Source organism: Osmerus mordax, chromosome 4 (genome assembly GCF_038355195.1).
Source record: "Osmerus mordax isolate fOsmMor3 chromosome 4, fOsmMor3.pri, whole genome shotgun sequence".
Taxonomy (NCBI): Eukaryota; Metazoa; Chordata; class Actinopteri; order Osmeriformes; family Osmeridae; genus Osmerus; species Osmerus mordax.
The window spans coordinates 4,320,435-4,341,640 of record NC_090053.1 but is presented as its reverse complement, the minus strand read 5'-3'; the positions used below and the strand labels follow the sequence as shown (position 1 = coordinate 4,341,640).

The 21,206-nt window shown below is 43.9% G+C and overlaps 4 protein-coding genes and 6 non-coding genes across 12 annotated transcripts; 8 read left to right on the top strand and 2 right to left on the bottom strand.

Annotated features, from left to right (window-relative positions):
- The first annotated feature begins 66 nt into the window (after window positions 1-66).
- lctlb (lactase-like b) lies at window positions 67-5,642 on the top strand. Of its 3 annotated transcripts, XM_067234616.1 has the most exons (14): window positions 67-156; window positions 1,182-1,340; window positions 1,455-1,615; window positions 1,896-1,983; window positions 2,077-2,186; window positions 2,281-2,409; window positions 2,494-2,589; window positions 2,689-2,743; window positions 2,852-3,017; window positions 3,124-3,397; window positions 3,719-3,845; window positions 3,945-4,144; window positions 4,451-4,514; window positions 5,403-5,642. In XM_067234616.1, the coding sequence occupies exons 2-14, from the start codon at window positions 1,214-1,216 to the stop codon at window positions 5,516-5,518; spliced, it is 1,713 nt and encodes a 570-aa protein (XP_067090717.1). In that variant the 5' UTR covers window positions 67-156; window positions 1,182-1,213; the 3' UTR covers window positions 5,519-5,642. The 3 variants fall into 3 exon arrangements, with proteins under 3 accessions (XP_067090717.1, XP_067090718.1, XP_067090719.1); XM_067234617.1 differs by lacking the exons at window positions 67-156; window positions 1,182-1,340; window positions 1,455-1,615; ... (2 more) ...; window positions 3,945-4,144; window positions 4,451-4,514 and having other exon boundaries at window positions 2,320-2,409; XM_067234618.1 differs by lacking the exons at window positions 67-156; window positions 1,182-1,340; window positions 1,455-1,615; ... (3 more) ...; window positions 3,945-4,144; window positions 4,451-4,514 and having other exon boundaries at window positions 2,320-2,409.
- zwilch (zwilch kinetochore protein) lies at window positions 4,224-9,735 on the bottom strand. The gene is made up of 19 exons (XM_067234615.1): window positions 9,629-9,735; window positions 9,444-9,483; window positions 9,248-9,340; window positions 9,042-9,154; window positions 8,729-8,916; window positions 8,517-8,602; window positions 8,274-8,429; window positions 7,795-7,866; window positions 7,615-7,708; window positions 7,487-7,536; window positions 7,293-7,404; window positions 7,125-7,204; window positions 6,823-6,979; window positions 6,634-6,662; window positions 6,404-6,540; window positions 6,205-6,300; window positions 5,976-6,091; window positions 5,799-5,893; window positions 4,224-4,324 (listed from the first exon to the last, which is right to left on the bottom strand). Exons 1-18 carry the CDS (start codon window positions 9,676-9,678, stop codon window positions 5,811-5,813), a joined length of 1,752 nt encoding a protein of 583 aa, XP_067090716.1. The 5' UTR covers window positions 9,679-9,735; the 3' UTR covers window positions 4,224-4,324; window positions 5,799-5,810.
- Window positions 9,736-10,214: 479 nt separating this feature from the next.
- Window positions 10,215-13,852, top strand: rpl4 (ribosomal protein L4). The gene is made up of 10 exons (XM_067233982.1): window positions 10,215-10,326; window positions 10,917-11,088; window positions 11,288-11,394; window positions 11,642-11,780; window positions 12,163-12,287; window positions 12,381-12,510; window positions 12,709-12,865; window positions 13,070-13,153; window positions 13,339-13,459; window positions 13,703-13,852. Exons 1-10 carry the CDS (start codon window positions 10,324-10,326, stop codon window positions 13,793-13,795), a joined length of 1,131 nt encoding a protein of 376 aa, XP_067090083.1. The 5' UTR covers window positions 10,215-10,323; the 3' UTR covers window positions 13,796-13,852.
- Window positions 11,143-11,212, top strand: LOC136942626 (small nucleolar RNA SNORD18). The gene has a single exon (XR_010876621.1). It is a non-coding gene; the product is annotated as a small nucleolar RNA SNORD18 (small nucleolar RNA).
- Window positions 11,479-11,577, top strand: LOC136942628 (small nucleolar RNA SNORD16). Its single transcript, XR_010876623.1, has one exon. It is a non-coding gene; the product is annotated as a small nucleolar RNA SNORD16 (small nucleolar RNA).
- Window positions 11,957-12,056, top strand: LOC136942627 (small nucleolar RNA SNORD16). Its single transcript, XR_010876622.1, has one exon. It is a non-coding gene; the product is annotated as a small nucleolar RNA SNORD16 (small nucleolar RNA).
- Window positions 12,569-12,638, top strand: LOC136942623 (small nucleolar RNA SNORD18). The gene has a single exon (XR_010876618.1). It is a non-coding gene; the product is annotated as a small nucleolar RNA SNORD18 (small nucleolar RNA).
- On the top strand, window positions 12,915-12,983 carry LOC136942625 (small nucleolar RNA SNORD18). Its single transcript, XR_010876620.1, has one exon. It is a non-coding gene; the product is annotated as a small nucleolar RNA SNORD18 (small nucleolar RNA).
- LOC136942624 (small nucleolar RNA SNORD18) lies at window positions 13,192-13,259 on the top strand. The gene has a single exon (XR_010876619.1). It is a non-coding gene; the product is annotated as a small nucleolar RNA SNORD18 (small nucleolar RNA).
- A 34-nt stretch (window positions 13,853-13,886) lies between the features above and the next one.
- Window positions 13,887-20,984, bottom strand: map2k1 (mitogen-activated protein kinase kinase 1). The gene is made up of 11 exons (XM_067233981.1): window positions 20,714-20,984; window positions 17,245-17,455; window positions 16,760-16,906; window positions 16,520-16,597; window positions 16,348-16,399; window positions 15,871-15,995; window positions 15,276-15,483; window positions 15,021-15,085; window positions 14,800-14,858; window positions 14,573-14,618; window positions 13,887-14,455 (listed from the first exon to the last, which is right to left on the bottom strand). The coding sequence occupies exons 1-11, from the start codon at window positions 20,794-20,796 to the stop codon at window positions 14,342-14,344; spliced, it is 1,188 nt and encodes a 395-aa protein (XP_067090082.1). The 5' UTR covers window positions 20,797-20,984; the 3' UTR covers window positions 13,887-14,341.
- Window positions 20,985-21,206: the final 222 nt, after the last annotated feature.

Here is a 21,206-nt window from a genome sequence, read left to right as displayed (position 1 = left end):
CTCTTGACATCCTTAGCTCAGACAACTAAATCAAGTATTGTAAATGAGATCAACTATTGTTCACCTTAATAGGCTTATCATGGTGCTTTTTGAACTCAACTGGCCAAAAGCACCAACATCAAGAGGGATGAGTGTTAAGGACTTGAACGTCTAGAGGTATGATGACTGAAATGTGGGTTCTGACCTTGCTGTCTCCTGGACAGCCTAATCAAGGTTGTACTGAGGTTATAATCCCTGTCCCAACTTGACATAGGCACACACATTTGCAAATGGATAATGCAGTGCAAACACTTTCCCCTCTACCCAACCATTCAGCATTTTCTAAACAGCTAAAACAAAGCAGTGTGACCCAGAGAGCACGGACAGCTCTGGAGAAGGGTGGTAGCTTACAATGGGGATTTCACCAATAGATATATACAGCTTTCCATATGGTCTCTTTTCCACAGGCAAGGCTTCATTCACCTAATCAAGCTTTAAGCCTGACCTGGGTATACTATCACAAGCATAGTAACTTGTTTTCTCCCAAACAAATTACCCCCCCCCCCCCCCCCCCAAGGGACTTTGCAAAAAAAAAAAAGTAGAGCTATCCATAAGAAGAACAAAGATATGATGCTTGTTGAAAATCCCCCCCCCCCCCCAAAATAAATAAATAAAAGGATTGGCCAGCTTATTAACTATATTTAAATCCACTCTTATGGAATCTGGAAAATGTAATCATAATTTCGTATTTGTAATTGTTATCTGCCTTTGTCATAGTAAATACAGTATCAGCCTCTCCAACACTGACTTTGCTTACAAAGTGAAACCCCAGTTTGTAAGGGATCTGCCGACCTAAGCAACATTTTCTCACACTCTATTGAGTTTGAATAGGGGGTATTTGGTTCTGCATTGAGGCCACGAGACCCCCAATATAGTCCAGTGAACTAGATGCTCCAGACTGTTTGGTTACGGCACACTGTAGGAACCTCACCTTATTTTCACACCAACACTGTCTGATACCATATGATGCTTCAAGTCTGAACAAATGTTGATCCTTTGACTGTGTGACAGGTAGGCCTGCAGTTTGTGTGTGTGTGTTTGTGATCAAGCATTTTTATTGGTGAAACTGTGAACTGGCAAACGGTGGCGTAGAGCAGTGTGTTGATAAGAAGATGGGGGATGTCTGTTTCTTCACGGTGCAGGAGAAAGCGAGCGCCGTGTGCCCAGGACTATCATGCTACCCCATCGTACCACTCCGCTGTGCCATGTGTTTATGTTGGTGCTGTGTTTGTCTACGGCTGAGGACTTCGACTGGACAAAGAACGACCGCGGCTCCTTCTATTATGGCACTTTTCCAGTTGGTAGGCACACTTCTCGAACCCCGTCTCCCCCCCCCCCAAAGCATCCTGACCGAATCACTGACATCAATGGCTGTGCTGTGTGTCAGTCAAACGCTAAGTATTGAACACCTTTAGGATTTTCGTGGGGTGCCGGCAGTTCAGCCTATCAAACAGAAGGAGCCTGGGACAAAGATGGAAAAGGACTGAGCATCTGGGATGTATTCTCACACAACAAAGGCAAAGTGTTACTCAACGACACCGGGGATTCTTCCTGCGAGGGCTACTACAAAGTCAAGGTGATCAGAAGATAGTCTGTTTCCTGTCTCCTCTTATTCTTCTTCTTCTCCAACTTCCTGATTAAAAGAGTCGAGGTGTTCACACACAGAGTACACGCCCACACAGTAGCAATTCTCTTTCTCTGTCTGTCTCTCTCTCTGCCTCCCTCTCTCTTTCTCTCTCTCTCTCTACCTCTCTTCGCCATCCAAGTACTTTACCAAACCTACACTCTGCTGTGACTGTTGTGATTTGGGAGCAGGATTAGCTGCTGTTAAATTCCTCCGTTTGTTCTGTCTTTAGGATGACATCTCCTTGATTAAAGAGCTGAAGCTGAACCATTACCGCTTCTCCATCTCCTGGCCCAGACTCATTCCCACTGGGATCAAGTGTGAGTGATTGGGATGTCTGATAGAACACACCAGAACCTGACACTGAGGTGCCATTGTCACTGACAAATACCCACACTGTGTTATATTTGTAGCTGACCATGTGAATGAAAAAGGAATCAAGTATTACGATGACCTGATTGACAATCTTCTGGCGAACAAGATCACTCCCATCGTCACCCTTTATCACTGGGATCTCCCCCAGGTAGGGATTCCTGACACTCCGGTTCTCAATATTGTCCTCGGGTTTCTCCAGATTATCATTATCTCTGTACTGGTCTCTCACTATATTTGGGCAGGTCTTGCAAGAGAAATATGGCGGGTGGCAGAATATCAGCATGGTCAATCACTTCAACGAGTTTGCCAATCTGTGCTTTGAAAGATTTGGCAACCGTGTGAAATACTGGATCACTTTCAATAACCCATGGGTATGTATGTAGGATTGTATTCCCTATCAAGAGTTGTACGTCATCTCCTTGACGAGTGACTGATGCACTTTCTCTGTGTGCCAGTCAGTGGCGGTTGAAGGCTATGAGACTGGAGAACATGCTCCCGGGCTGAAGCTGAAGGGAACAGGGGCATACCGGGCTGCTCATCACATCATTAAGGTGAGAGTAAACAGGTCAACATCACATTCTACCAATTTCACTCCCTAACCTCCAATACAATTGTCCTCTCAATAACACCCATTTTTTCTTGATCGTCAGGCACATGCTAAGGTGTGGCATACCTATGACATGCAGTGGAGGGGCAAACAAAAAGGTAACCAGGGTCACACCGCTGGCCATGAAACAGTGGAGTCGAAGGTTGAGGCAGGGGGGTCAGGATGTGTGGCGTTTTACAGAGTCTGAGAGCCTTTCCCTTGTGCAGGTTTGGTGGGCATCTCCCTGTCAGGGGACTGGGGAGAGCCAGTGGATATCACCAACCAGAAGGACATAGAGGCTGCTGAGAGGTATGTCCAGTTCTACATGGGCTGGTTTGCCACACCCATCTTCCACGGAGACTACCCTCAAGTGATGAAAGACTTCATTGGCAAGTTACCACACAATCAAAGAGAACATATTCATAGCTACTGATTAATTTATTTCAAAATGAGGAGTGAGAATGTTTTGTTATAGTTATTGTGTTCATTGTTCAGGCAGGAAGAGTGCCCAGCAAGGCATGGGGAATTCTCGACTGCCCAGCTTCTCCTCACAGGAGAAGACCTACATCAAGGGCACATGTGACTTCCTGGGTATCGGCCACTTCACCACCCGTTACATCACTCTAAAGAACTACCCGTCTGTTCGCGGTGGCAGCAGCTACTTCACCGACCGGGACCTGGCTGAGCTGGTGGACCCCCGCTGGCCAGACCCGGGCTCAGAGTGGCTCTACTCCGTGCCATGGGGGTTCCGGCGTCTGCTCAACTTCGTCAAGGTGGGGGTCAGATGGCTGAGCGGTTAGGGAATCGTGCTATTAATCAGAAGGTTGCCGGTTCGATTTCTGGCTGTGCAATTTACGTTGTGTCCTTGGGCAAGGCACTTCACTCTATTTGCCTCGGGGGGAATGTCCCTGTACTTACTGTAAGTTGCTCTGGATAAGAGTGTCTGCTAAATGAATAAATGTAATGTAAATGTAAGGTGCACCCTTCATTGTGCTCTATCTATATGACCTGCTTTTGGTCAGCTATGTTCTAAGTTAGCTGGATGCTAGTTTTGTTCTGGTTTTCAGTGAGATGGTGCGTCTTGTGTCCTTTAGACTCAGTACGGGAACCCGATGATCTACGTGACTGAGAACGGAGTTTCGGAGAAGATGCATTGCACTGAACTCTGCGATGACTGGAGGATACAGTATTTCAAGGACTACATTAACGAGATGCTTAAAGGCAAGCAAACACCAGGAACCTGAGCATTCTGTAAACGTGGAAATCCTGATACACATAGTTCCATCCAGCATTGTTGTCTTACGTGATCTGTTGTTGCAGCCATCAGAGACGGGGTGAATGTGCGTGGCTACACAGCCTGGTCCCTGCTGGATAAGTTTGAATGGGACGAGGGTTACTCCGAGAGGTTCGGCCTATACTACGTGGACTTCAGGAACAAGAACAAGCCACGCTATCCCAAGGCCTCCGTTCAGTACTACAAACGTATCATCAGCTCCAACGGATTCCCCAATCAGAGAGAGGTGAGCAAGGAAAGACCTGAGTGGTTTCATCCATTGATCAGAAGTCTTTAATGCCAAATTACACTATAATATACACATTTATGACAACACGTGGAGTATGAATAAATCCATTAAAAAGTAGCTAGGAATGTATAAATATATTTTGTTTCTTTCACTGAAGCACTCGACTGTCAGGTCAGCCTGTAAAGAAAAAGAAGTGGGGTTGGGGGGTGGGAAACAAACAAATAAGTAGCGCAATCTTTCAGAGGAGATCATTTATGTCTGACTGTGTCATTTCGAGACGGCACTGAGCACGCTCCCTTTCAGGTTGAGAACTGGAAGAGGAAGGCCACCGAGACTTGCTCCTCCAGCAACCAGCTCCTAGCAGCAGGTCAGTTCATCTATATGGTTCCTAAAACAGTCCCTTCATATAAAAGAAACAGAGGAACAACTAGCAGGGGCAAACAAATAAAAATTCTGCCTCGTACGTCGTGAATCACCTTCTGGGTATGGTTAGGAGGTTTGAACTGGAGAGACTAGCTACCTAATTCTCTAACAGGATTTTTCTTTGTTTGCCCCTCCAGCTAGAAGAAAATCCAAGGAAAATGCAGAAATGCCAAAGGTTTGGCCAGTGCATGATGAAGTATAGAAAGGGGTATCTGTCATTTATTACAGACCTTTAGCAATGGAAAATGTCCAACATTGTTTCAACTATCTGTCTGTGCTCCAAACAATTTGGACAAACCAATAAATTGGCATTAGAAGCGGAACACAATAAATGAATGTGATGAATGGCTTTGGGTGCCGCTTGCAGTTTTTAGCTAACCAATCCTTTGCCTCCTTCTCTCTCTGTCTTCATAGCTTCTTTACCAGCTTCAGATATTTACAGCCTTTGCTTATAATGTTTCTAACATGTACTAACATGTCACTTAACTGCACCTTCAGGCTCCCTGTGGCTGAGCCAACAAAAGCATAACTGTCACTAAATCACATGCTTAAAGCTGTGACGCTTTCATCCTGCAGTGCTCAAAGGGTTAACATGGCTTTGGTTCCACTCAGTAATCTTTCTCTCTTTATTAGAGGAACAGCGGAGTACTGCTGCAAATATTCTAAGACTTATACATGGTAAGAAATCGCTCAATATCTACAAAAACAGGTTAAGTTGCCATACGAAATGATTAACCCTTTGAGTGCTGTGCTTGAGCATTATTAGACGTAACGCAGAAGAGTTGGCTGTGATGTGATCCTAATATCCGCCTGGTGTGTGCTGTCTTCCCAGATCCCCTGACCAGCCACATGGAGATGGTGACGGAGATCGTTGTGCCTACTGTGTGTACCCTGTGTATCTTGCTCAGCGCCGTTTTTCTAATGTTCCTGCTGCGCAGACGGAACTAGTCGATTCAACCCTTTAAGTGTGTCCAAATGTTTACAACCTCAAACAGACACACTCAAAATTCACGAGTTAATTTAAGTTTGATGTGAAGTAAATGAAGGCATTTGCATGAGATCGTGATTTAGATTCTTGTACTTGCTGTAGTTGTAGTGGCAATGATCATTCAAAAAGTCAATCTTAGCATTTTAAATTGAGACACGTACATTTGTGTGGTTCATAGAAAGAATATGACAAATAAATCCCAGAAAATATACTTTCACTTGTCATGATATGTCATCTCACCTGGTTGTGACTTCAAGTGAAACTGACCAGGCTACAGCACACCATGGTGGCAAAGTATGCAGCCTCTTCAACATCCCCATTCACTGTGGTCTCACCTGGGAACATGGGATTCATGTGGTCGGCATCATTTATATAAGGGTCAGTGACACTTGTATTACAATGGTTTGGGGAAGTCACCTGTGTCAAAGGTGATGTGGTCCACAAGGGGGTGGTCGCTGAGCTTCCAGGAGGTCTTCACCTCACGGGGACCCTGACCACTGGACACCTCCACCCCCCACGCCACCGACTGCTCTCTAACGCACGCAAACACACACGGGAAGGACAATGTTGATATGAACACGTACGGACAGCAGTATGTTTAAGAATGTCGTTTAGTTTGATAAAACCATTCAAAATGTAGACACACTTATGGTAAAACTGGCTAATCAGTGCGGGTTTGATCTGAAGTTTGAACTCGTGGCTCTCGTCATAGGGAAATGTTTTGTAGTACTGCAAACAGGACCTAAAAGAAAACAGGCCAGCGGCTCAAATCAATATGTACAAGCATCATACATGTCAACCAGGGCCACAGATACAAGGTTGATGAGGGGGTTGGCAGGGCTTACTGTGTGAGGAGGAACAGACGGTCATAAGGCAGACCCAGGAAGGTACTGCAGGTCACTATTATCTCCAGCAGGTGGTGTAGTTTTCTCACTCTTAACACTTGCTCTTGAAGGTCGACTTCAGTGCTTAGGTAATAGCTCTTAGACAAAGGCAAAGGCAGAGTTAAGTTGTTATGATATCTGCACAGTTAGATGGCCGAAGGGTAGAGAGAAACGCACGATCCTGGACTCACCAGGTGGTTCAGCGTTGTCAGCTCTTTACCTGAGGAAGAGACATGGTCTTTGTTTAAAAGGTTGGATTTATCTAGGACTTCAAAGCTTTGGGCAAACACACAAAAAAAAAAGTGTCCGGTCAAAATCCTCAGACATGATGCATTTTCTGTCCTGCTGCCACTGATGTCCCTGCGGTACAGCAGCATTACCCATGAGGTGGTAGGTGTAGTCCTTCCTCATCTTGCCCAGGCCCATCTCCAGCAGCATGTGCACGGGGGTGAGGCCAGTGAGGGACACCGGGTCCATCTGGCCGTGGTACGACTGCAGGATGAGCTTACTGAGGGAGCTGTTGCTGTCCCTGTGAATCTGGAGGGTGGATACACAGTAGCCCCTGTTTACATACCCCAGCTACTACCTATCATGCTACGCTATAGTGAAACAGACATGGAATTACCTGCAATGTTAGTGGCTGGGACTATGGTGTTTGGAATTATTCTAACCCTAAACATACCCATGGTTTGATGTCTCCATATTGCAAAGCTTTGATGACCATTTTTAGACAGTCCCCTATGTCTTGATATGAGGTTACACCTGTGTTTGAAAAGCATTATTGAAAGGGGTTTTTATACATAACAGAAGGGTATCAATTGAAACTGTGAGGAATCCAACTGTGACTTACTCTTTCTCATCCGGACCCAGAGCTGCTCCACAAAGTCCAGGTCTCCTCGTTCAATAAGGGAGTTAAAAGCCGAGGTTTCCGATTCTGCAGGATCAGTCTTCACCTTTGGTGCCTGTGTACCGCATAACAATCCAATGAGATACAAATCTCTTTCAGGATATGTACTGCCTACAGTGCCAAGCTTGTATACACACCTCATTTACGCTAGAAGACTCCTGAAGAGTCTTCACTGTGTTCTGCAACCCTGAAACAGAGGGACTATGAGACAGTCTTATTTGACGCTGGCTCCCATCGCAATAAAGCCCAGATGATGGCGGCTTACCTTCCAGGTAGTCCTTGATCAGGTCCACTGCAGGCCTAGTCTGTACAGGTTCCCTCCACTCGGTCTCACCAGTTCTCTGGGCTTCAGCAAGATCCTGGCAACGATATTAAACGGCCCCTGAATGTAGCAGTAGGAACGTGATGCCGTCACAGCGCAGTTGTAAACAGTCTGGACACGTACCTGAAGAAACTCCAGTTCTCCGTACATCTCAAACACTGGACTTCTCACATCCCCACTCGCTACCTTGATGTTCTGTGGCACAAAGATGAACAGTACATTGTGTAGATCAACTGACATGACAAGTTAACCCTTGTGCTGCCATCGGGTCACATGAGCCAAAGGTTCATAACGAACCATCGTTGTGTTTACCCAATTTTACCCAATACAAAAACAAATAAAAATAATTTTCTTTTAACCTTCGCAATGTAGGGGGTCTGAGACAACCCGACGGTTAAAAGAAAATGCTTCATTTTGTTTTTGTATGCGGTAAAGTTGTCGCAATACGACGGTGGTTCCCAAGGACTGAAGGGTCCCAAGGACTGATGGGTCAGAATGACCCGAAGAGAACACAAGGGTTAAATTAAATGATCTAAAAATATTCTACCACCTCAAAATCACAACAATTTGAGCGATTAACTGAATATAATAATGCTGCTTACCAGAGTTGCCACAGATGACAGTGGCGGAATCTCCAGAATATTCTCCACATGGTTCCACTTAAGGTCCACTGTTACACTGCTCTGAGACTCGATTGTTGTGTTCTCAACAACAGTAGAGCCAAACAGGTTGTACTGTGAGGTGCCTTTAGTGACCATCTGGAAGTGTAACAACGCAATCAAGTAACATCTGAAATCCCATAAATCTGTCCTGAGACATTAAAGAGGACGAGGCGTAACACTTACTGAGGATGAGGACGGATGATGCCTTTTCTTATGTTCCTGTTTCAGCTCATCCAGCGTGATGAAGGACGCTCTGTTCACAGTTGCATCTAAAGTGTCACAAAAAGGCACCATAGAGAACACATCAACATAAGAGTCAAATATAAAAAGTTACCAGACCAATTTTTATTTTTCACACAAATGGGAGTTTTACAGGAGTCAATTTAAGGCAATACCTTTACATGTCACAGAGTACAACTTAACCCCAGAGATTTTGTTGCTGGAATAAACAGTCTCTGCGCCTAACCAGGTTGTTCTAGCAGGGTCAGCCATATCACAGCGCACCCAAAGGGGATTCAGGCCTGGGTTTGCCCCTGGATACACATTGGAGTTTTGGGACATGGTGTACCATGACAGCAGTTGCCTGTATAATTCAAACAGAATTGAGTGTTATGGATTTTCATTCACGTTCCATTTATTCAACAAATTGTGCATTACTGAGATTTAAATCATGACCAGCCTATGAGTTGTGAATACTGTGTAGATCACCTGGCTTTCATGATTGTTAGGGGCTGTGGTCCCAAGTCTGCAATGGATTCATGAGTCTCATCGTCACTCTCTGTCTCCTCTTTCTCTTCATAAGTTTCCGCAATTTTAGGAACCTAGTCAAGATACAACAAACTTCTCACTCTGGCGTTGGCATGCCCGTGTGTCTTGATTTTACACCGATACAGCAGAGCACCAGGGTTACTCACATTTTTCTCACAGATGAAGACTGGTCTGTCGCTACTGTAGATATTTTGTAGAGGAGATTTATCTCCATGGTACTTCAATACTTGTATTTCTTCCTTAAACGTCAAGTGAAATCAACAGTTACCATGCTATCTGAGAATCAGCTCTTTGAAAAAGCTGTGACGGTTTATCTACTCGGATGGATGTGGGTGAATTTACCTCGTAAACACTTGAATCCTGGCACTCGTCTTGAAAAGTCCTACAATTCCACAACATCATACTTTGCTATCATGACAATGCGCTAGTTCACCAACTAGCTTCTTATTCTGTTGGCATGGATGCTGAGATTTTGAAGGATAGTCTAGCAGGCAAAAACACTTCAAGGAATCTTGTGATTAACTTACCGTAGAAATTTCGAAAACGTATGAGCCTCTGCGATTATTTTGGAACACATTATATATGTACTAAAATATATCACTGCCTCGCTAACTTTATAATTAAAAAAAGTAGCGTCCAGCGTAACTATATGATGCAGCAAGACATCTACATTTGACTTCCGCGCGCTCAGGGTAAAGGAGATTGAATTTAGTCTACGTCACACACCGTTGATCTTCATCCAGGTCAAGCAGCCCAACCTAATTATTCTAGAACAATTACATTTATATTATCAAAATATTGTACTTAATAGCATGATACAACTTTATATAGAAATTATGTAGTAAAATATTCTTACAGAAATAATCTTATTTCGGCCATTGTATTTGATAAAAGTAGTCCCATCTTCAATATTTCTTCCACCGTCATTCAACCATAGCGTTAGTTAGTACCACATAGAAACAGACCTCATGCATACATTATCATGCTTTAGGATATTTTAGGGCAAAAAATTTGATGTTTATAAACAATACAATAAACAACTAATAATATTTTGCAAATAAGTAAGTTATTGATAAAGATGGTATTGAAAGTGTTGGTTGTCGGAAGTGTCACTTTCTCGGAGGCATATATCTGTAAGGGAGCACTGTCTACTTCCTTTTCTACTGTGGCCGCCATTGCGATAGGAGCGTGGTTCCCGGCGAGCCGTTAATAAACCTTAAAAATGGTGAGATTATACGAATTTACATGTTTGGTTATCAACAGTATGCCTATTACCAACGTTTGCTTTCTAGAGAACGTAATTTAACCGTATTTGATGCTCTTGCAAGTGCTCAAGGAAATGTTAAATTATTTGAGACTCACGAGGAGCCATTTTAGAAGGGTAGCTATGCTACTACAGCGATGGCTAGCTGAGCCAGGCAGTCACTTACGTACACGTGTGCCATCCGAGCTCGGCTAGCTGGCTAATGAAGGCCGCAGAATCAGACAAGTTGTAAATGCATTCACCCTATGCCTTAAAATGTACGTTTTGTAAACACTTCGACATGCTTTCACTTGGCTTCACAAATGGCTGAACTTGCAGCGTATTTGACAAATAATTAAATGGCTTGTTGACTTGAGCAATGGTGGAAGATGGGCAAGCTAATAGTCAGGGAAGGGAACTAGCAAGCAGTGTTAGTTGTCATTGCTTATTGGCCGTTAAAACTAATATAAGTAAATGCGAAATAAGTTTTGTTATCTAAGCAGGATGAAACATGACTTGTTCGTGGATGATAAAATTCGTCAGTGTGTCTTAATTCATTACTGTTTCCTCAGGCATGTGCCCGACCCCTGATCTCGGTTTACTCCGAGAAAGGAGAGAGCTCAGGCAAGAATGTGGTGATGCCTGCAGTGTTCAAGGCTCCAATTCGACCAGATATTGTGAATTTTGTGCACACCAACATGCGGAAAAACAGCCGCCAGCCCTATGCCGTCAGTGAACTGGCTGGTAAGTGTCTTTTGTTTTTAAATAATGAATTTAATTTACAAGAAATTGTAAAAGCCTTGCTGATGAGACATTACTTCAGGTCCGTGTTTTTGATTTCTATGATAATAATTGAAGTTCTGAAGGGCTTAATCTGTAGCATCTATCAGAAGTAGCAACCACCAAATGGACTTTGTGGCAACTGATCAATTGTCTGTTCTAGGTCACCAGACCAGTGCTGAGTCCTGGGGTACAGGAAGAGCTGTGGCCCGTATCCCTCGTGTGAGGGGTGGTGGTACCCACCGCTCTGGTCAGGGAGCATTCGGAAATGTATCCTAATTACAATGTTCTGATCCTGAGTTGGTTACTCGCCAACTTTGAAGGCATTGCTAATCAAGTGGCCTGGCTGAGTCTTGCTGTGATGGTGTAATTTGCGTCTTACACTGTGTTCAGTGACGGTATGCCTGCTGTCATATGCTGGCACAGATGGCTGACGATCATTGAGACTGAGCACATAACTCAACAAATGTGTGGAAAGTGGTCAATTCTCAATGTCAGTTCCTTGACTGTGGTTAAGATGTGTCGCGGAGGTCGCATGTTTGCCCCCACCAAGACCTGGCGCCGCTGGCACCGCAGGATCAACACCACCCAGAAGCGCTACGCCATCTGCTCTGCTCTGGCTGCCTCTGCTCTGCCGGCCCTGGTCATGTCCAAGGGTAAGTCCCTCTTTACACTTGCTGTGGATCAGATTTGAGCTTCAGTGTGTAGATATTGCCCAGGAAACACACGCCTGGGATTCAGATTTTCTTGACCCATTCACATTAGCTAATAGGTCTGGTGATGCCAGGCTAGGGGAATGCAGGCCTTAAAGTCTATTCTGAAGTACAGCACTTGCCATGATGGTGTAATTTGCGTCTGACTCTGTGGACAGTGACGGTAGCCTGCCGTCATTAAGCTGCCACAAGAGGTTGATGTACATGTTGTTCTGAGCAAAGCTGATACCACTGTCTGTCTTGTTGTTCTGAGCAAGCTGTTACCACTGTCTGTCTTGTGGAGTAGCAGTGCAAAGATGTAAACCTGTTTCCATCCCTGATGTAGGTCACCGCATTGAGGAAATCCCAGAGGTCCCTCTGGTGGTTGATGACAAAGTTGAGAGCTACAAGAAGACTAAGGAGGCTGTGCTTCTGCTGAAGAAGCTGAAAGCCTGGAATGATATAAAGAAGGTAAACATATGTTTGTGTCTACATTGGGGAGTGTTTCCCATGTGTTGTCACTTGCATGTTTGCTTGATTCTATTTGTTCCTTTTTCCCCTCAGGTGTACGCCTCCCAGCGTATGCGTGCCGGCAAAGGAAAGATGAGGAATCGCAGACGTATCCAGCGCAAGGGCCCATGCATCATCTACAACCAAGACGCAGGTGTCACTAAAGCCTTCAGAAATATCCCTGGTGAGTGGCTTTTGATACCTGTGCAAGGCCTTACTTGACAAGCCGCTCAATGTGGTTATGGCAATGATGAGATTCTACTTCCGGTCCGTGTTTCTGAACCCAGTGATTGTAGTGGATGTTCTGAGTACCACCATCAGCTGCATGATCTTAAAAAGAAATTAGTATTGCATGTTTATATTTCTGAATGTCGTTTTTCAGGCATTACACTTCAGAACGTGAACAAGCTGAACCTTCTGAGGCTTGCCCCCGGAGGCCATGTGGGCCGCTTCTGCATCTGGACAGAGAGCGCCTTCCGCAAGCTGGACGAGCTGTACGGAACCTGGCGCAAGCCCTCCACCCTGAAGGTGGACTACAAGTACGTACATTACGTTTTTCAAAGCTGTTAAATGGGTCACTTTAAAACCAAGCAATGATGAGATTCCACTTCGGTCCGTGTTTTTGAATTCTGTGATGCCAATAGAAGTTCTGAGTCTTGGAAACTGTTTTTCAACACTGACAATTTGAAACCGAGTCATACTGCGCTAGCAAACAGTTCTGACTGCTGGTTTCTGTGTTCCAGTCTGCCCATGCACAAGATGACCAACACAGATCTGAGCAGGATCCTGAAGAGTGAGGAGATCCAGAAAGTTCTCCGTGCTCCCAAGTAAGACCTGTTTACTTTAGTTCTTTGGGTGAACAGTTGTTAAATGATGAGATTCCACTTCAGGTCCGTGTTTCTGAATCCTGATTTTAATTGAAGTTCTGACATTCAACTGGTTTAGAATTTGCAGATAGACTGCTAATTAGCTCATGTGCTACATACTAAATGTGTCTTAAATCCCATTGCAGCAAGAAGATCAATCGCAGAGTTCTGAAGAAGAATCCTCTGAAGAACCTCAGAGTGATGATGAAACTGAACCCTTACGCCAAGACAGCCAGACGTAATGCCATCCTGCTGCACGACCCTGCTGTGAGTAGCTCTCCAAACAGTCAAACTGCAACGCACATTTGTATATTGGTGCATTAGTTTGTATAATATTTTAGCTTATGATAGGTGTAATCTATGTTCTGAGTACTTGTATGTTATGTTATGCCAGGTTGAGTTGTCTTGGCCTAAGAATTTCAGTGCCCAGTCTGACCTGTGGTGTTCTGTGCATCTGACAATAAGACTTGAACTTCTGAGTCTCAACCTCCCCCATGTGTCTCCCAACAGACCAAGGCCAAGATGTTGAAACCCAAGAAGAAGCCTGCAAAGAAATCTGCAAAGAAAGCTGCCCCTGCCCCCGCAGCACCTGCTACAGCATAAAGCTCTGAAAGTGATTGATTCAGAAATGGTTTCCAATAAAATCAGATCTAAAAGGAATTCCATGGTGTCACTCAACTAAGATTAAGTTCAGTCACTTAATATCACAAACATTTATTTTATCGAGAATGGTGTGAAGCTAACTAGCAATGGAAGGCAAGAAGAATCTGTTAGCATTAACTTACGAAATAATTTAAATATTACAGGTATTATAACAATTAACAGCCCTGTGAGGAGGGAAATGAGAATGGCAGGTAGGTTCTGATACTGTAGATACTGCTCTTACTGAGCAAAGATTTCACATTCTGTCAGTGGTTCTCAAGCTGGGGGGGTGCCCTCCACCAGAAAGGGATATAGGCCAAAAACAATATTGCTGTTGAAGTTGCCTGTTTTCAGACTGGGGACTAATGGTTTGAGAACCACTGCTGTCACAAAACAAAATACATGAGTTGGCTCCCATGTTTAACCAGTATTGGTTTAGTACTTGGGGTTGATGAGGCAGTGAAGCATGTGCTGGCAGAGAACATTGGAGCAGCTACTGCTGCATCCTCACAGTCCTATACTGTGTGTGGGGGTTACTGGCTGATTAAGACCAATGGTGCTACACAGCCAGCCTGCGAAGTCCACCTCCTCGGCCTCAGATTGCTTTATGAAAGGATGGACCTGGAGAGGGAATATGGAAAAGGTTTGTTTTATTAGGCGAGAAGGGGAGCCATGGCAGAAAGTTCCTTTAGCTAAATAAACAAATCTAATATTGGACACAGAATTTGAAACACTCACCGTTAACTGTTTCAGGTCAGCCCGTTCAGCTGGGTTCTTGATCAAACTGTCATACAAAATGTAAGCCTGTCAGATTTACCAGTAAGTAGAGCTATTGACACTACGTTTACAAACATCCATGTGCAAGTAATTTATTGAATTTCTGATGTACCACTAGATGGCAGTGCACTACACAAGTCAAAAGTTGTGACACTGCATCTTTTAATACTGAAAGATGACACACTTACCATTTATTCACAAAGTCTTGAAATTCTGACCCAAAAAAGCCAGGCAGCTTAGGGGGAGGCTGAAAATAAGATAGTCCACTCAAATCAAAGCATTGCAAACAGATATCAGCTGTGGCTTGATGAAATTACATGTTGGTCAAAGTAATTTGGGAAATTCACTTTCAGTTCAGTGATGAACAGAAATTATATTCACATACAAAATGACAATATAATCTACACACCTCATTGACGATGTAATCCAGCAGCTCAAAAATAGCCATGGGAGGTCTGCTATCGGGTCCGTATGCTGGGGAACACATAATAGGAACGATTAGGAAAACTGAAGAAGCACTTTCAGAGGTAGTATTGGACAGTGGTGGACCCAAACACTTGACATTGGTCAGAAGCAGAACAACCAGCAAATATTCGAATAACCCAAATGGATCAATAAAGGAGTTCCGGTGACTTCCGTGTATCCTAGGTAACCAGTCACTCACAGCTGCCTGGTCTTCCTGGGGGTCGGGGCTGTGGGGAGGCCTCTGCTGAGGATGTGTCCCCCTCGATGGGGAAGCCGAAGATCAGCTGGAGCTCCCTGGCATCAGGGGGAGGGATGGGGAAGCGGCCAATGGCCATCTCCACCAGGGACAGGCCCATGCTCCAGATGTCTGACTGAACCGAATAGTGGGTGCCCTGCAAACGCTCTGGCTGCAGAACGCAGGAGACAACAGTGGTACTGCAGATGTGTTGATCATCAGAACTGACATTGCAAAACCGTTGACGTTCCAGTTTGTGATGAGATGTGTTGGAATGCTTTCCTTGCGAACATGGATATGTGAATTTCCTGAAAGGTGGAGTCAGGTGGCTGAGCGGTGAGGGAATCGGGCTAGTAATCCGAAGGTTGCCAGTTCGATTCCCGGTCATGCCAACTGATGTTGTGTCCTTGGGCAAGGCACTTCACCCTACTTTCCTTGGGGGAATGTCCCTGTACTTACTGTAAGTCGCTCTCGATAAGAGCGTCTGCTAAATGACTAAATGTAATGTAAATGTTTTGGGACAGTGTGTACAGGACCTAGAAAAGCAGAGGGAACTCACAGACATATAGGAGCGAGTGCCCACAAAGGAGTTGGCCATGGAGTCTATGAGCTGGCCGCTCACACCAAAGTCACACAGCTTGATCTCTCCGCGGGAGTTCACTAGGATGTTGGAGGGTTTGACATCTGAAAGACGGACATGCTACATTTAGAAGAGCCCACTTAGTAGTAGGGTTAGATGTGGCTGTTCTGGAACCAGGGCCATGGAATAATTTTGTAGTTTGGTGCCATCATTCAATCATCAGTAGTTATGGATTTCTGTGAATGTGGCATTACTGTTTTGCAAATGAAAGGCTTTAACTTTGATTTGCTGAACTGCATTGGGATGTGTAAATGACAATACCAGTGTAGTCTAGTTTTTCTAGAAACAGACAGTTTATTGTTACTGTTCCTGCAGAAAGACAAGCAGATTTGTGTCTGAAAATGTATTGTATTACAACTTCTTCTATTTATTTATTTGTAATTAATTGCGATTTACCTCTGTGCATTATCTTGTGTTTCTCTCTTAGATAAGCGAGGCCTTTAATGACCTGAAGAAGAAAATATACAAATCCACTTTATAACACTAGCACACATAAAATGTTGTTCTTTACACACAGGTATAGAATGTAGTTCTGTACTCAAAGTGGGAGGGGTTGTGAGTCACTCACAGCTATGCTGACTTTGCCAAGGATCTGTTCTGGAATATTGCCTGCTTTCTTCAGAGACTGATCCAGGGAGCCCCCATCCTGCAGTCAGAAAAACAGGGTATGCTGTAGTATATTATGAGATTTAGATGCCTGTGAATTTGATATTTATGCTCATTGATTATGCTTGCTATGATCGTTAATCTCACTGCACATCCTGCAGCTGGACTTGAGACATTTGATGTACAAGCGGTTGCCCAGTACCATGTGTTCCATGCAGATGCTGATCTCTCCGTCGCTGTAGAAGGCCCCATAGAAACCCACAATGTAGGGGGAGTTACACTCATGAAGCACCTGCAGCTCTCTAATGATCTGGTTCCTGATGGCTGGCTTGATCTCCAGGTGGATCAGCTGGAACAGTCAATCACACAGATCGTCAACAGGTGACACCTCGCACAAACACACGCAGGGGAGTGAGGGGGAACCACATCATTCACTATGAACCATTATCCAGCCAAGCAACACTTGTATCACTATGATAAAGATACATTTAATATCTATTAAATGGTTAATAAAAAAGCAAACAGTGATGATGCCTTTGCCAATCATTTTGATGAGGGAACACTTAAGAGAAGCCTTGTCTGATAGAGGCACATTGACTGAAAAGAAGGTTGAGAGCCTATCAATGCCGAGGCTGGCCCCGTGTGTCAGACCGTGGAGCTTATCCACCCACGGCTGTATACGCTCACCTTCCTGGCCATGATGAGTCCTGACGGTCTATGGGAGACTTTGAAGACCACCCCTCCATTGCCAGCGCCCAGCTCACAGATCTTCTCAAAGTCGTCATCTTTCAGCTCCCCAACTTTCTGTTTCTGTGTGAGGAAGGCCTCCAGGCGTTTGCGCTGCTGTTCGTCCAACTCTAATTCCTCTAGCTTTTTCTGCAGGGCCTCTAAATTTGTCCTGAGAGAGACGCAAGAGAAGGTGCAATGGAAACGCACAGGGAAAAAGGGGTTTAATTAAAAGTGGTACCAAGATTTGGCCAGCCATATTTGGTATCATGCTTAAGATATAATTAGGAACATTTAATTTTAAATAAAGTTGAGAGGTTTTGAAAACATTTTAGATGGTGTAGGCATATACAATAAGGCATACAGATCAGGAACTCCCAGATACACAAGCAGGAGGGCAGGCAGACAGATAGACAGACAGACAGACAGACAGACAGGGCCCTGTGTGTGTGTGCTGCTAAGAGTTCCTTTCCAGATCCCCATGTGAGGAAGTCGGTAGTTCCTCTGAGCGTTGCCACCACTACCTGGCTCTGTTGTCATGGCAATGCATTTTCTTCACACTTTAATTGTGGAATGATCTCGTGTGACCTAACATTCTCCTGCTTTTCCTTCTTCCCACAGAATTCATCTCCTCCCTGAAACCACACAGGAACATTACTGAGTTGACAGGCACTGCAGAGCCAGTTGTGTCCAGATTTTGAGCCATTGATGCTTCGGTCATCTTTACATTCAATAATCAAAAGAGATAGTTAGTTTAACAAAGTCTCTGTGTTGTAAATCATTGGAGAAATATATATATACACAGTGTGTATAAATATACATGCACACACAATACATATATGTATATGGTATATATATATATACTGTATGTTTAGCCATTGAGCTATGCATTGATTATTTAAACTTAAACACAGCCAAATCGACATCAAATGAAAACATATTCGTGTAAAGAAAAGCTCTTTAGGCTGCCAGAAATGTTTTATTCTTCAGCTAATTTCATGTGCCTACTAATCAGTTTATCCACAGCTGACAATACTACAAGACCCTCCTGTCTACTTATCTCCACTCCAATTGAGATGCAAAATCTGCTTTTTATAAGTGTAGCACTTACGTTTCTAGATTTGCATCACAATACTCTAACATAAGCATACCAATATTGCTTTGTTTAAATTCTCAGGCAAATTTGTCCTGGTTATATCACAACTCTGTAATTGGAAAGCAACTACTATAAAATATGACACCCTCTCATTCAGAGCGCTATGCTGCCTGGGGCTCAGGCTGGTGTCGCAGGGGGAGGGTTAAGTGTTGTTGTTTCTGACAGCAGGCCCGTGTATCCATGGAGACGAGGTGCTGAGTATGAGGGGGCTGTCGAGCTGGAGGAGAGCAGAGCCACAGAGCAGATGTACTGGCTCCACACTGTCCTCGCAACGTAGGAGGGATCACAATAGGCAGAGCACCTCAGCCTCCTTTCAAGTGTGTGAGGAAGCACAATGCCCAAGGACATGCAGTAGCTATCTCTGTGAAACACAGAGTATTGAACAGGCTCCTGATGACAAGCCTATTTGCTCCTCTGAAGAATATTGACATATTTTTCTTTCTGCTACTATACAGATAGGACTATCTAATATTTATGTGCATAAGGTAGAGAAATAACTTCCTGGGGTAGGCAAAAGTTATCTGTAAACGATTACCCAGGTCTTAGCCATAAGATATAATAAAGTTTGTATGTGTGCCCCAAATGGATGATCCATCAGCTCCTGAGGTCATGGTTCCTGTTAACAATTATTTCAATGATTTTCTCCCTACTTCCTGGGGAGTCTGTTAGTGGAGAGGAAACTAAGAAAGGCAATAGTGACACTTCTCCCCACACATGCTAATATTATGCTTGAGAACACACGGGTGATGGGGGAAGGAATCTTTCACCCCCCATCCCTGTCTGTTGGCGTCTGTTGAGTTTGGCAAAAAGAGTCTAATAAAAGGAAGATTTGTCCTTTCCTTATGTCATCTGATACTGTAGGTGAGATAAAGTGTGAAGCCCTGAGGGATCCTGAGGCTACATAGTAGCCAGCAGAGGCAGGATGAAGGAAATCTGAAAGCTAGGAACCAGCCAATCACAGGCCCGCAGAGACAGCTGTGTGTATTTCTCAGACTGAAGGGATAAACAACTTGGCAATGGTAAAAAGAAAAATCGACCATGTTTGAAATAACCAATTTCACAACTGACAAAGGACAACTTTGATTTTTTTACATGCTAATGAAGCCTACGTTTTTACAGTTTCTATCTGTAGTGGAAAATAAGAATGTAAATGTAAAAAAAAATTACGGGCATTCTCCTAGCAACATGTCAGCCTTTTTCTGTCTGGCTGATTGCCACAATATAACAGCATTACTGAGCCGGAGAGAGGATTTAGAGTAAGCTCTGTCTGCCACACACACACACTAGTTTTGACTTCCAGTTGCTGTCATTGCCGGGAAGTGGGATTCCAGAAAGCCCCCTCTATGGCAGGGACTTCCAAAACCCTGAATCAGAGTTCCTGGTTTATATTTCACACCAACATTCCATGGCTCTGCTTGCCACGCCGGCCCAGAGACACAAAAGGAATGTGCATTTCTCTTGCCATGCATCCTGGAATATATGTTTAATAGCATTTGAATTCAGTCCCTGAAAAATAACCTAATAAAACAGACGTGCCACAAACAGTTGACAAATTAAAATAAATCCACCCCTTACATTGCAAACTGGCAGAGATAGAAGTACTTAAGTGAGTTTTAAATAAATGATTCTTATTGTAGGCTATTTGATGTAGCCGAGGAGCGATCATGGTGCAGGATATCTGACTTCACAACGTTGGAAGCTATACGTCAAGTGTTCAACGTCATTACTCCAAGTTCTGAGAATGTAGTTGTGCTTGAATTCTCCTTAGTCAATAAGCATCATTTCAGACCCCGTTCTCTGTTTATACATGTTTGTGATGACAAATACTCACCGGTAGACAACAGATCTGTGATAGCCTACTTCCCAGACAGACTGCTTTGTATCTGCACTAAATGGATAACTCTGGTTTGAAGAGTACAGTCCTTGCACTGTCTCTGTGTCAGAAGAGCTCTACAGGGACGTATTTAAAAGGTCCTCTAACAGCGGTACTACAGACGTGGACAAAATCAAGAACATCAGTCTCTCCACACACATGTTCGACACACCTGTGGCACTCTTTTGACAGGCAAAACACCTACACACATGACTGTATAATTCCTATTCCAAAACATGTAGCCTATACGCACCACAAAAACAACGTGGTTGACATCACCCCTAATACCAAGTCAAAAGCCTTACATTAAACAATTATGAGTTAGATAATTGACATTGTGCTGTAAAGGTGTTAACCATACAACTAAACCAAAATGTCCCCTATGTTGACAGATAACTTACTCTGTGGCACCGGTTCCATTAATAGTGTTTCCATCAGGAATCGGGTTGAGTTGAATAGGCTCAGGCTTTCTTCTTTTCTGCATTTTGTGACTATTTTTCCTGGTTTAGACGAGCGAAATATCAGACGTTATTCTGCAGATGCTTACAATAGAACGGTCAGGTACACAATCCACACTGTAGAGGCCTTGAAGCTTTCAAGAGTAGCCTAATTCAAGAGAAAATATATCAGAAACTGTGCGAGATGTTCACGTTTATAAACGCAGCACAGAGATGCTTATCAGTTATCGTGTAGGCTACTGTCGGTTCTACTTAATGGGCGGACGGTGCCACCATAGGAAAACGTCACAAAAAATATTTACGGTCTTCCGGATAGCGTGAGTGTGCCTAGAGACGCGCTACCCCTGTTGGTAATTGATAGTATTACAGTTTATGGGTAAGGATTTGATGAGGAATACAATTGTGGCATATCCCTTTCAGGGAAAGAAATGTAATT

Excerpts from the sequence above, each read along its gene's own strand:
- lctlb (XM_067234616.1), top strand. The coding sequence starts at position 1,214 with ATGCTACCCCATCGTACCACTCCGCTGTGCCATGTGTTTATGTTGGTG. Across the intron at positions 3,398-3,718 it reads GTCTGCTCAACTTCGTCAAG|ACTCAGTACGGGAACCCGAT; the intron begins GTGGGGGTCAGA and ends TGTGTCCTTTAG. Across the intron at positions 3,846-3,944 it reads CATTAACGAGATGCTTAAAG|CCATCAGAGACGGGGTGAAT; the intron begins GCAAGCAAACAC and ends CTGTTGTTGCAG.
- zwilch (XM_067234615.1), bottom strand. The coding sequence starts at position 9,678 with ATGTGTTCCAAAATAATCGCAGAGGCTCATACGTTTTCGAAATTTCTA. Across the intron at positions 8,430-8,516 it reads ATCATCCGTCCTCATCCTCA|ATGGTCACTAAAGGCACCTC; the intron begins GTAAGTGTTACG and ends TTACACTTCCAG. Across the intron at positions 7,709-7,794 it reads GAGAACTGGAGTTTCTTCAG|GATCTTGCTGAAGCCCAGAG; the intron begins GTACGTGTCCAG and ends TATCGTTGCCAG.
- rpl4 (XM_067233982.1), top strand. Across the intron at positions 11,089-11,287 it reads TGCCGTCAGTGAACTGGCTG|GTCACCAGACCAGTGCTGAG; the intron begins GTAAGTGTCTTT and ends TGTCTGTTCTAG. Across the intron at positions 12,288-12,380 it reads CCTGGAATGATATAAAGAAG|GTGTACGCCTCCCAGCGTAT; the intron begins GTAAACATATGT and ends TTTTCCCCTCAG.
- map2k1 (XM_067233981.1), bottom strand. The coding sequence starts at position 20,796 with ATGCAGAAAAGAAGAAAGCCTGAGCCTATTCAACTCAACCCGATTCCT. Across the intron at positions 15,484-15,870 it reads GCACTCGCTCCTATATGTCT|CCAGAGCGTTTGCAGGGCAC; the intron begins GTGAGTTCCCTC and ends TGCGTTCTGCAG. Across the intron at positions 14,859-15,020 it reads TGGATTACATCGTCAATGAG|CCTCCCCCTAAGCTGCCTGG; the intron begins GTGTGTAGATTA and ends TCTTATTTTCAG.